The sequence below is a fragment of the Cuculus canorus genome, chromosome 2, assembly GCF_017976375.1.
Source record: "Cuculus canorus isolate bCucCan1 chromosome 2, bCucCan1.pri, whole genome shotgun sequence".
NCBI lineage: Eukaryota > Metazoa > Chordata > Aves > Cuculiformes > Cuculidae > Cuculus > Cuculus canorus.
Window position 1 is genome coordinate 43,057,005 of NC_071402.1, and position 12,563 is coordinate 43,069,567.

Consider the following 12,563-nt stretch of genomic DNA (forward strand, 5'->3'; position numbering starts at 1 on the left):
TGCATGTTGGACAACCCAACGTGAATGTCAGGAAAGTGCTGAGGAAGCTTTAAATACCTATATTAGTAAGTGTTCTTTTCATGAGCCAGAGCTCCTTGTTGTGGATAATGGTATCTGTTTCTCAGAAACAATACATTTCCTGCCATTTTTCTATGCATATTTTCATTGAGGTGGATACCCTGGTTGATTTTGGTACTTTTTGTTGTCACTGTTGCCTTCTGAGTAGTTGATATTTTCTCGGTGACAGAGAATCTGCACTATTTATGGGTTTTGCACTATAAAACTACTGCAGCCCAGTCACATGGCTTCCCTTCCTAAGCCATCTGTCACAGAGGTCTGGAATTTTATGTGAATGTTGGTTGTGCAGACTTAACCCAAGTTTTTTTATTATGAAAAATGTCAGCAACTACAATATTTAGCATTTTACTTTACATTGGCCATTAAACTTGATTACTGTAGCTCTGTTTCATTGCTATAGTTACATATCAACTGTGAAGCCAAAAAACACTGGGGCAATCACGGCAAAGCCATATTGTTGGATCCTGGAGTGCGCTCTTGGCACTGATATAGTTAATATCTTGGATTTTTGTAACTAAGGTTTATTAATACTCATATAAAAATGTATTTGATATTATACAGATGGCATAAGATGTTGTGGTTACTAAGTTATTATCCAGGATAAGCTGCACTGTCAAATTCAGGGCTTAAAACTATCACAGGAGATTAAACTATTTACTAAAAAGGGGCAGAAAGATATAGCCAAAGCATCTTAGTATGAACATATTAGAAGTGTATTTACTTCCCATAAATATAATAAAACATCTCTCTCTGTAAGCCGTATGATTGAAAATGTGAACTTTGCTACGCAGGAGAAGCAAACATAAGAGGTGCCCGAGTTTCTGACTGGAGGCAAGCAGATGGCTTGGTAGTGCTTTGGACTAGGTGGGCATCTGTCTTAGGCTCCTGGATATAAAAGGGAGTCAGAATGTCTGAACAAGGAGAGATTGTTGGGCCCCAAATTTTCATTTTTAACAAACTTTTTCACTCTGCTTGAAAAGATTTCATCAGATGTGTTTTACCTTTAGAGAGTCATCACTGGCAATGGTAGAAGATGAGGCTGCATGAACGAAGCCTTGTGCCTCCATCCTTGTGCCTTCAGTGCAACTAGGGTGGCCATGTCACATTTTCAGCACAGAGGAAGAATTCTCTGTTTCACCATAACTGTTTTTAAGATCTCAGGACAAGTTCTACTGCCCTATCTTTAACTATTAAATGGGCGACTAATCATTCAAACTCTAGCAATAGCTAATGGGAAGAAAGAAGAAGTGACACATTCCATCACTCTCACCTATTCCTAAGGGAGAAGTCTAAGAAAGATGTAAAAACTTGCCCCTTGGCCTTAGCTGTCTCTTTTCTATTAACAACAGAGGTGATTCTCTTATGCTGTGAGTTTACCTTTATGCTAAGCAAGTTAGAAAGGCTCAATCTGGATTTATGTGATTGTCTCCTACAGTTATACAGCACTTAACACATCTAGCCCCAAGTTCCCAAGTTGTCTCTGAGCACTGTGGTGGTGCAAACAAAAAATAGTAATGATGACAATAACAGGAAGACACAGAGCAGTGTTAATTATAGCATTTTACACGTGGAAGTATTTTCCAGCTTATTCAGGGCAACACAAAGAATGAGGCTACAAAGTGCTCTTCCAGAAACCACCTCTTTCACCGCTTTCCCACTTGATTTTAGTAACTGTTGGCAACAGCAAAGACCAGTCTTATATGCATCCCCGTATACGTAATATGTCAATATGCAGTGTTGCTTTCTGCTTAAGACTTAAGCATTAATTCCATCAGTGCTCCTGCATTTGAAATAACAACAGCAAGTGATTAAAAAAAAAAAACCACCTAGAAGATGGTCATCTCAGACAGCTGTAGACTGGAACTCTCAAGGCCACAGAGAAGTTCATAGTTGCAAAACTAGCTGTAGATCACTAGATTTCTATCTACAGGGAGAGGTCAAGGGAACAGTATCTCATCAATAAGTAGCTACGAGAAGGTTTTCAACTTCTTAAATGTGTACAGATGTCTACTCCGGCCTGAGTCCAGAAACGGGGAGAAAGAAACACTGCCTCAATGCAGAAAAAGCTCAGTATGAGCTCTCAAAACATACCGTAGAGCATGAGAGGAAATTTTTTACTGTTTCAATTAGTAAGCTGCACTTTCAGAAGCTCTTTCTACATCGCAAGAAGAGTTTGTACTCTTCCATGATCAGTGTAAAGCAGAACAGTGAGTTTCCTTCACTTGTTCAACAGAGCAGCACTTGCTCCTTCTAAGCAGTAGCTGCTCTGAGAGCTTCTTGCAGCCTGGAAAGAGAAGTTTGGTCCCTCCCTAGACTGTACACATCCCTGCAATCAGAGACTACTGTTTGCTGAACTACCCAGATAGCAAAGTCTATGTTAACTCACACTGAAGGTCTCTTACCAGGGAGACCCTCATAAGGATCTTCCAGTGGTTCCCAGTCTAGTGCTCTTTGTGCAGACCTGTGCCTTAGTGGCCTAATCTGGTCCTTGTTTTGTGGTAAATCTTTTAAAAGGTGATTTCCAAGTCAAACTATGATAAAGGCAATATATCAAAGTGATATATGAAGCCCTAGAGAAAATTTATCCTACTGTACTTTTAGGCATCCTTCTTCTCCCCCCTCCTTCTCTCCCCCATGATGCAGATGTTGTAATATTTCCGGGGTGTGGGGGGAAGGGAGGATATGTAATATTAATGCTGTTGATGACCTAAACAATGCATTAATGCTTTTAACTGTGAATTGGGGTCATAGTTCTCTGTAAGAGTGAAAAGATCAAGAAGATTTAAAGCTAAACTTTTTTTAAATAAAACTAGATTTAGGCTGCATAGGTTATGGTTTAGAGGCATCTTATTTAAATTCTACTTTGTTTAAGCTGAGATGCAGGCATACCATTACTGAAGCTACCCTTAAGTCTGCCTAAGAGTTGGACATTAACTGATATAAATCGAAAATCTGGTTTTAGATTCAGATAAATTTAAATAAAAGAGTGCATTTATATTTATCCTTTAAAAGCACCACATGGTTGTGTTGCGGCCTCACCATGTCCATTTCTAAACATGTCTCTCTCTCTCCTCTCAGGGAGCTGAGATAGAAGTGGATGAAAATGGAACTCTGGATTTGAGCATGAAAAAGAACCGAAGCCAAGACAAAGTTATGCCTCTCACCTCTTCCAGCACAGCACTTCCCACTCCTTCCTCTTCTCCTTTCAAACCAAGCAGCATCTTGGTAAACGCAGCCTTCTACCAGGCTCTTTGTGAACAGGAAGGCTGGGATACCCCAATCAACTACAGCAAGACCCATGGCAGGAAAGAAGAAAAAGAGGTATTTTTTGGTTTTGAGTGACTTTTTCCTTTGGATGAGTGGTCATCCCAAGTGATGACTGCAGTCTAGTGCAGTTTAAAGGGAATTGATTTCCACTAGTAGAGGTTTGTCAACACTGAGCTGGCTTTAATGGCCTCTTAATTTTGACATTAAAAGTCACTACTCACTTTGAAAAACTTTGCTCTTGGAGCCTACTCGTGAAAGCCTATGAGTTTCTAAATTAAGGAAATCAAAGGTATCCACCAACAGAGACTGCTTTTTACATTTTACTCCTAATAGCTCAGTCCTGCAGCACATACACCAGAATAGCTTATGGATAACTAGAAAAAAAACCCAAAACAACAAAATCAAACAAAGGCAGATTTTTTCATGCTAAAAGAAAATGCAATTTTTCCACACCACATTTTTCTAATTCTAGAGAAGTAGTTATCTACATACTTAAACATATGCTTAAAACCTTACCTGCAACATTTATTCAGTGGAAAACATTTTATTTTAAATTTAACACGCTTCAAGAAAACTCTTCCAGTGAGTCTTAGATATCACAAGTGATCCACAAGCTAGTCTGAGAGTACAAAATCAGAAATAAAAAATTGTTAGGAATTTCTGAAAGTTTTTGCTACAGCAAGTATCACAAGAGTATATTTCCACTGACTGTTTAATTATTTATGCTGTAATGAAATAACATAGAAAAACTAGATGAGTGTATACAGATGTCTTCCCTTTTCATCCTGTCCTAGGAAATATAAAAGCCCAAACTTGAAAATGCATTTGCAGGTACAAAAATGAGAAACTAAAATTTCAGCAGACAGTTTTATTTGTTACCTTTCTAATTTTTATGGCTGATCTTCTCAAAAGCCATTTTGAACTTGGTAATTGTCTTGATTTTGGTTTTGTTTCCATTTTTCTCTTTTGTGTCCACTTCTCCTATCTTGGCCACATGACAGCATACTCTTCTACTGTCTTTCTTTTGTATTATTATCTTTTTGCTGGTAATTTTTTTTTTTTTTCTCTTGAGCCTGGCTGTCAGAATATGGATTACTTGCATTTTTCTTCAATCAGGAAGGGACTATTAGCAACTTTGAAGGCTAATTAGATAAAATCTTGGTAATTAACACAGACAAGCCTGAGCAATAGCTTCCTGAAGAAGCATAAAGATGTTCCAATTTGGAGTTTTTATTCGGCTTCAAAAACATTTCTTCCCTATTAGTTTTTATAGATCAAATAGTGCATTTGAAATTATATTTATTACAAAATTATAATTTGTTCAAATATCAAAATTGTCACTTTAAGAAGACATAGACAGGTGTAGATCTGTTTAGGGCTGAGGTTAGGAGATCCTGATCATCAATTCAAAATATAACTGAAAATAAAACATAGTTCAGTTGTACAGAGAAAAATATTTGTCAGCAGAGGGTAGGCACTCATTGTAATGGGACTTCTAAGGTAGTTTGTACCATGAAGAATAATTTTGTGGAGGCTAGGTTGTCTGAAAGAGCACGTTGCTGTCACCTCTGTGAGGCTGATGATACTCATATCAGCAATGAGAGCACGATCCCTGTAGCAGTATTTTGGACAAGGTTTGACATGAAGCGGTAGGCTGAGGGCTCAAGGTCTTCTCCATTCATGTCGCATAATGAGTAAGTACATCCAGCTTTGAGAGAACGGCAGGGGATCAATCTGTGTTGCAGACTTGGCAGGGGGCCTGTCCTGCTGCCCCTCCTCCCTGCTGCCACAGCAGCTCACTGGAAGAGCCCTGGCAGGAGCATTTTTTCATCCTTTTCAGTCCCTGGTCAACTTTTGGGAGGCCACGACATGTGACTGGCTGCTTCCCTGTCCTTTATTGGCACTGGGAGCTGGAGGCATCAGTGGACTACCCAACAGGACAAAAAGGTCCATGCTCAGGCACTCTTGACCTTTGCATTGGATGCTTTGACACTGTGCAGTTTGTCCCTAATCAAGGATCTGGCCCCAGACCTCTGATGTGAACTTTTGCCATCCCAGGGACCATTGACATGTCCAGTGATCTCAAGGCCAGAGGCTCTGTTTTGTAAATTGAAGAGTGACGGTTATCGTCGTGCAAAGAAAATGACTGATTATATCTATTTCTAATTCATTGTTATCTAGTTCATATGCACAACAGTTGCTTAATTTTTGTGGTAATTTCCAGAAAATATTGTCTCTCTCTTTCTCAGCAAAATAGCCTGTCCATATGCCCCCTTAAAAAAAAATAAAATTCAGGATTTGGAAAAAGCTCAAAATCTCTCCAAAAGGAAAGCACTGAGAAATAACTAGAGCTGTCAGTTAGTTCAACTGTCAGTTCTCCAAAGATTTCAGGGCTTAAAAATGTTAAAAGTGCCAGATGCTATTATCTGTTATTCATGTTACCATTATGTTCTGGTCTTTGCTGAAATCAATATAAACTTCCATCTGTACATTAATGGAGTTTCATTGCTTGCTTGATTTCTGTAGTGTGCATACATGAATACACACATGCTCTTTGCAGAAAATAGTAGTGCTTGGCCCGACTGGGCTGTTTCTGATTTTTCTTTTAGCCCACAATTCTTCAGTATTTTAATAGCATTTAATTATATATCCATTCACAAACAGGAAAGGAAAAATTACATATATGCTTGGATTTTGAGAAGTTGTGATGATGATCACCTAACAGACCCAAAAGTGGGAAGTGCTAAAGGTGTTTTCCCAAAGTATTCTCTCTCCCCTCTAAAGCAAAACTGATGGAGAAGCACACAGGCCAAGGCATGATACTCTATGCTCAGTCCTGCGTGTGAAGGATGAAAAAAATATTTTGGCTTTAGGTCTGACCGACTCATTTCACAGACACAGCCCCTTTTGGGCTACATGTACCGACAAAAGGTCCTAGAAAGGCAGAGTTTCTGTATCCCCTTGCCTACATTCCCTTTGTGCTGTCTTTGTTTTACACCTTCTGCACACCTGAAGATTTCATGCTGCATGAATAATACCAAGTGTTCCACAATGTGCTAGTACAATGCTGAAGAAATCAGCATTTAAATGTCTACATGACTCCCTCATTTCTGGGAAATACACTAAACGATGTTAGGAAACAAACTGTATTCCCACTTTGGTCCTTATTAGAATTTTTCTTTTATCAAAAGAGCAGTTACTATGAAATTATAGATGTTTCTGTACGTATGTGCATATGTAGGTACCGATTTATAAAAGTTATAAGTCTTAATAAGTCAATTCAGGAAATTCACAATTATTATTATTTGAAAGACAGAAAAAGTTATTATTCCAAACATAGAAAATAAAAATACCGCAATTCTAAACTCTCTAGTATGATTTATACTGGTGGCTGCAGATGTACTCATGTCAACCTTCATAATGCAGTCTGATTTTTATTGAATGATTCAGTGCAATGCCAATAAATGAAGTTGTGAACTGCAATGCTGTAGTGTCTTGTCAAGCCTTGATATACATAATTCTCAATCATTCTTCTCTGAGCAGCAGGTATCAGACAGTGACATGATGAATTACTCACACACACAAGTTTCTGGTCCATCACCAGCAATAGATCAAGAGATCTCTTTCACTTGAGATAAAGAACACGATCTATCTATATGTATATAATTATTAATATACTCTGCAGCATAAACAGCTACTCTTGTTTGCTGCAGGTGCATCCTGAGGTTCATTACACAGCTTATAATCACAGTGGAATGCCAAAGTGGTCTTCCCACCACCTTCTACTCCAGGCTTCTTTCAGTTGTACCTTTCACAAGAAGTGGAAGAGGTTGATGTGTGCCTGGCTTTGTTAAATATTTAGGGTCCAGCCAAGGCACGCACTTAATTTTTGGAAACATGGTATTGTTCATCAGTTCAGTGATACAGATGTAGCCTAACAGAGTTAGTTGTTAGAGGGGAAGCTGATAATCCAGTGTTCTTCAGCCTTCATTACATTAAGTGGAAACAATTGTACCTGTGTTTTTTGAAATTATTTTGACATCTGACCCCTTCCAGCTGGCAACAGAGAGTCACCCTATTGTTGTTTCTTTTGGAAGCTTTTGATTTTTGTAACTTACACTGGTGATGATCCCTGTAGGAGCTTGCATTGAGTCAAGTCAGAACTTGTGGATAGTCAGGAACTCAAATCCCTATTCTGCAGATTGCAGTGGCAAAACCACCCTCATATGCCGCTGGAACTAGGATTCAACCCAATGTTGAAAAACTGTCTTTGAGGTTTCTTGAATCTTGAATGAAGCTGACATTATTTTTTCCAGCTTTGGCTTTTAGCATTTTAGTTTCCATATTTGGAGGACTTTCAGTTATTTACAATTTCTGAATTAACATTTTTAAAATAACTTTCATTTTTTTAAATTTTTCTTTTTTAGTCCTTATTTGAAATTTTCCTTTATAAATAAAATTATAACAGCCTAATATATATCAGGTTTAGGGTTTTTTCAATTTAAAATAATTATTTGATAATTATGATGGAAGAGTTTAGAAAAGCTGAATATATGTATTTTGCTTTCTATATTTATAGCAGATTAGGTTATTCCTAAACAAACTAACCCCACAAATGTGGTTGCAAAAATCAGAAGTAACTGATGTAGCAATAATATGGCATGGTTTCTGTATGTATGTGCAGTGTGAGATGCAGTAGGTAGCCAGTACCAGAAAGCAGAAGGAAGTCATATTGAGGATTGAGTCTCCAAACAGGCAAAGATGAGCTGCCAGAATTGAGGACCATATGGAAGCTTTATCAGAAGAAACACCCCCACAGAGCTTACAAGTCCTGTTAGGCAGAATCTCCTATTTTCAGTCCAGATTCTCTTCAGCCCTCTGCTCTGCATTAACAGCTCTGCAGACATCCCTGTCCCTCTGTCCTGGCACATTCATCAGCTGCACAAGCCCAGAACATCTATGGCACCAGCCTTGTGAATTTAGAAGGAGCAGGGAGCTTCTCCTCTCAAACACAGGCAGCAGTTTCTGCTCCTAAAGACAGTAATGTCTGGGGCATACTTACCTGAGTATTGGAATGGAGTCACAAAATCAACATGAAGTCCCAGAATTGATTAAAAGAGATTTGATAATTGATGATATGGACATTGGAGGATTCTTGAATGATACAATATTCACAGAGCATCCTTCTGCTGAAATTCCTCTAAAACCAAATACTTATCTTTCTTTAAATAATAATAACTAAAGGCATTAATTCTCAAAACAGTATAAACCAAGCTATTTTAAGGGGATCAAAGAAGATTTTCCAGAAAACAAAACTACAATTTCCTTTCAAGACTCCAAATTTCTGAAATTCCTTCCCAAGAAAGTGAATGTTGTAGTCCATACCATCTATTAAACAACATTGTAGCACTGATGATTTTAATCTACAAATAGTGCAAACCAAGAACTACCCTTAGAAGCCTTCTACTAAGAAAACTTCAATCCGGTTTTGTTCTGATGATTTTTATTTTAACAAGCATCTGCTCTTCGAATAAGATAATGAGTCATTCCATTTTACAGACATTTTACAGATGTTTATTTAAAGCAAGCTTTTTTTAGAACTTATATTGCAGTTCTGTAATTCAGAGTGCAATGATACTGACTTCAACTGTCCACAAAATTCGATGTACTTGCAGAGAAAAAACAAGTTATTTGTTGAATATATGGGAGGGCTTGAAGAGAAAAACCTGTTGTCACATTCTCATCTAATATTTCAGAAAGATCCAATGAACTCTATGGAAAATATGGAGGAAAAGAAGTATCCAGGAGATGTCTCCATACCAAGTCCTAAACCCAAGCTCCACTCAAGAGATCTGAAAAAAGAACTTATCACGTGAGTCACAAAAAAATTCCATGCTTTCCTCTGCTCTGGTAAAATTGACTTTGCCATTGTTCTGAGTGCTGGTTTGGAGAAGATTTGCAGGAGCAGAGCAGGGAGACTTACATGACTGCAGGTAGTTTCCTGCTGTGGGTATGCAACTGGGTAGACATGAGGTTGGGAGGTGAAAGAAGCCAGGGTAGGCCTGAAGGTCTGGATAGAATCATGACTAATGTCATTCTGGGTATCACTCCTTATTCCTCAGATAGATAAGCAATAAATGGGCAACAGGTCATTCTACAAAACATACAGATTGGCTGTGGTAATGCTTAAATAATTAAATAAACTTTATTTGGACAATCATCATTATAAATCCACTGTAGAGCTCTTGAGTAGAAGTACTCAGGATTTCTCAGACAGGAGATGTGCAAAGTTCATAAAAAGATAACATGCAAGATAGGAATTGCCTCAGGCTTTTCCAACTTGTAGGAAATCTATATTTAAGTCCTTCACCTGTCTCCTTCAAATCAGAGTTAGTTATTCTGTCCTGCTGAAAATTCAGTGGATGCACAAACTCACACTCAGAGGAAACAGGTAAATACCCTCTTTTCCCAAGTACAGAGACTTGCTTGCCTCTGTCATAATTTGCACAACTTTTATTATCTAAAACTGAAGAGAAATCCCATTAAATCTTTGTACACAAAACACTTTGTTTCACTTCAGAGTCATTTGGTAAAATGACAGCTCATAACATTAGTCGCTCTTTAAAATCTCATCTAGGCCCTTCACAAAACCGTTTTGGATTCACAACAACACCCTTTTGATAGCAAGACAGTGTTTTCACTAAAAGTCACTTAGGACTTAGCATTTATAGCATCTTTCTTTTTTCTTTCTGTCCCAAACCAGAATTGGTCTCTCTAGACAAGTGCATTTCTTATCCTTTAGAGATGCTAGTCCGTAACATATCACTGAGGGCTCATCCATAAATAAATGAGTCGCATCCAGTCACCTTGTGTCCTGCTCCCAGACTTAGTGGCACTGAAGCAGTTAGATTGGCCTCCATCTCTAGAATTTACAGTTCCCTGGGGCAAGCTGCTGTGAAGAGCTACTCTTTCCCCTCATGCTGTGTAGTCTGCATGTTGTCTACTCACAACATTATATCTGCAGTTGGAGTTCATGACCTAAATTGCTATAGATAAGGTTTGTTTTGACTCTTCTGAAACAAATGCATACAAAAATCACTGAGAGCTTATTTACTGAAGACTAATGGCTTTTCCTTTGTAATATTTATTCCTTTGTAATCTTGACCTGTTTTGAGACAACCGTAAAATACTTCTCTGCTCTCCTACACAGAGTATTTACTAGGGTAATGATCAGCGTACAGTGGGTTTACTGTATTATTTTCAAATACTGAGTGGAAATACGCATCTAAAATGTATCTGTCCAAGACATAAACAAGAAATAATTTTGATTTATCAAAATAATCTATAGGTAATATAGGAATCAGACTGTATTTCTGTGAACCCATTGAGGTCAGAACTTGTATAGAACAATTCAATACAGGTGGCTCCATCATGAGGAAGTTTTTATAATTACATAAGCACTTGCAGCGAAAAAAATGTGACATAGTTAGCTCAGTTGCAGTGAACTTTTGTGTGACTACCACCTCCCACTGGGTCATCAAGTCCAACCATAATGAACATATTTGTCCTGCTGAATGTACAACACCTTTGTATCACTTCTCAGATCAGCTGAAAAACATCTTGGGAAACTTTTTTGCTCATTCTGAACTTCAGCTGTATGAGCTTCATGTGTTTTCTGCTCTGCAAACCATCCTAACACCTAATTTCTCACACGTCAACAAGTAAAGGTTGGATGAGGCTCTAAAGTATGTGCCCTATTTTAGTCAGAAGTTGAGGGAATTCTTTTGGGAATTACTGTTCTCTGGCCTATATTATACTGGAGGTCAGATCAGAAACTTCAGCCCTAACATTTATGAACTGCTATCAGAATCTAGCGCCAGTAATGAAACTGTCCTTTTAAGAACTCGACTTGTAATGAAAAAATCCACACAAAGCACGGTGTTTTCAGATTACATGGATTTAAAAAATGATGTATTGACTCATTTACACAATGAAAATAGGATTTTTTTTTTTTCTATCAATGCTTCAAGTAATAAGTGAAAACTAGAAGTACTGGTAGGTTTTGTCAGTGTTCTGCAGTGTCATGATAGTGTTGAGATGCATAATGATGAAAATGATTACCCTAAGGATCCATAATTCATTGCAGGGTAGGGTGATCTACCGAGTGTATTATTCATACTCTAATTTCTCATTGAATCTTCTTTGCATAGCTGTCCAACTCCAGGATGTGATGGTAGCGGTCATGTAACAGGAAACTATGCCTCACACCGCAGGTAAGAAAAAACAGGAAGTCTAAAGCAGGAAATAGAGCTACTTTTAGCTATTGTCACCTTTGAGTATTTTTTTGCTCACCATGGATAAGTATTTAAAAGTAATTTAAAGAAAATAATCCATACAGTAATGTTGCTGGTTTTCCTGGTTCTTTTATATTTTGTGACGGTCTGGACTCTATTAATAGACTGATGGGGTTACATAGCATATGCTAATTACTGTAGCTGCATTTCTTAGCTGAGACCTGTAGACAGATCATTTAGCAAAGTCTGCATTTCCCTAAGTGCACAAGCACTCTCTGTACAAATGCTGATGCATGAGATTTTAAATGAGGCTTCCACAGATATCTTTATGAATGGCTTTGAAATTCATAGATCTGTTAACACAACCTGAGCATGCTAAATATTTTCCTCAGAATAGCCTGCTATCAAAGTAGGGATTTAAAAAATATTTTCAGACCTTTCCTTCTGGGAGCTGGAGGGAAGCAGTTTCTGCCTTTTCCCAGCCACATAGACTAGATGCTCTACCTTTATGTAGGCAACATAAAAGAAGGACTCTGTACCACTGCATCCCCATGCAAAGCTTTACAGGGGCTTCAAAACTTTTGGCCCTAACCTTATGTCTTTCCAACAATTTAATTACAGCTTGATATTGGCTGCTTCTCCTCCTCATAAAGCATATTTGAGTGTATTGTTTTCCCCATTATAACTTATAGATTGTCTGGAGATTGCTGTTTTGGGCAAAATAAAAATACTTATTGTAGTAAAACATTTCATATTGGGTTTTTTTCAGTGTTTCTGGGTGCCCATTAGCAGACAAGACATTGAAATCCCTTATGGCTGCTAACTCTCAGGAGCTTAAGTAAGTAGTATTGATAACAGCACAAACGTTACTGTTATTTATCGTCAAACAATGTGTTCCCTAAGTTAATGTAGTTGTTCATTTGA

The 12,563-nt window shown here is 37.9% G+C and overlaps 1 protein-coding gene across 11 annotated transcripts in view; it reads left to right on the forward strand.

The window, feature by feature from the left end:
* The window catches only part of ST18 (ST18 C2H2C-type zinc finger transcription factor), a 174,640-nt gene that overhangs the window by 145,123 nt on the left and 16,954 nt on the right, over nucleotides 1-12,563 (forward strand). For all 11 annotated transcript variants that reach the window (XM_009567203.2, XM_054060186.1, XM_054060193.1 and 8 more), the window contains 4 exons: nucleotides 3,157-3,399; nucleotides 9,102-9,217; nucleotides 11,556-11,618; nucleotides 12,409-12,477. In XM_009567203.2, coding sequence (XP_009565498.2) covers nucleotides 3,157-3,399; nucleotides 9,102-9,217; nucleotides 11,556-11,618; nucleotides 12,409-12,477 — 491 coding nt within the window. The remainder of the gene's footprint in view (nucleotides 1-3,156; nucleotides 3,400-9,101; nucleotides 9,218-11,555; nucleotides 11,619-12,408; nucleotides 12,478-12,563) is intronic.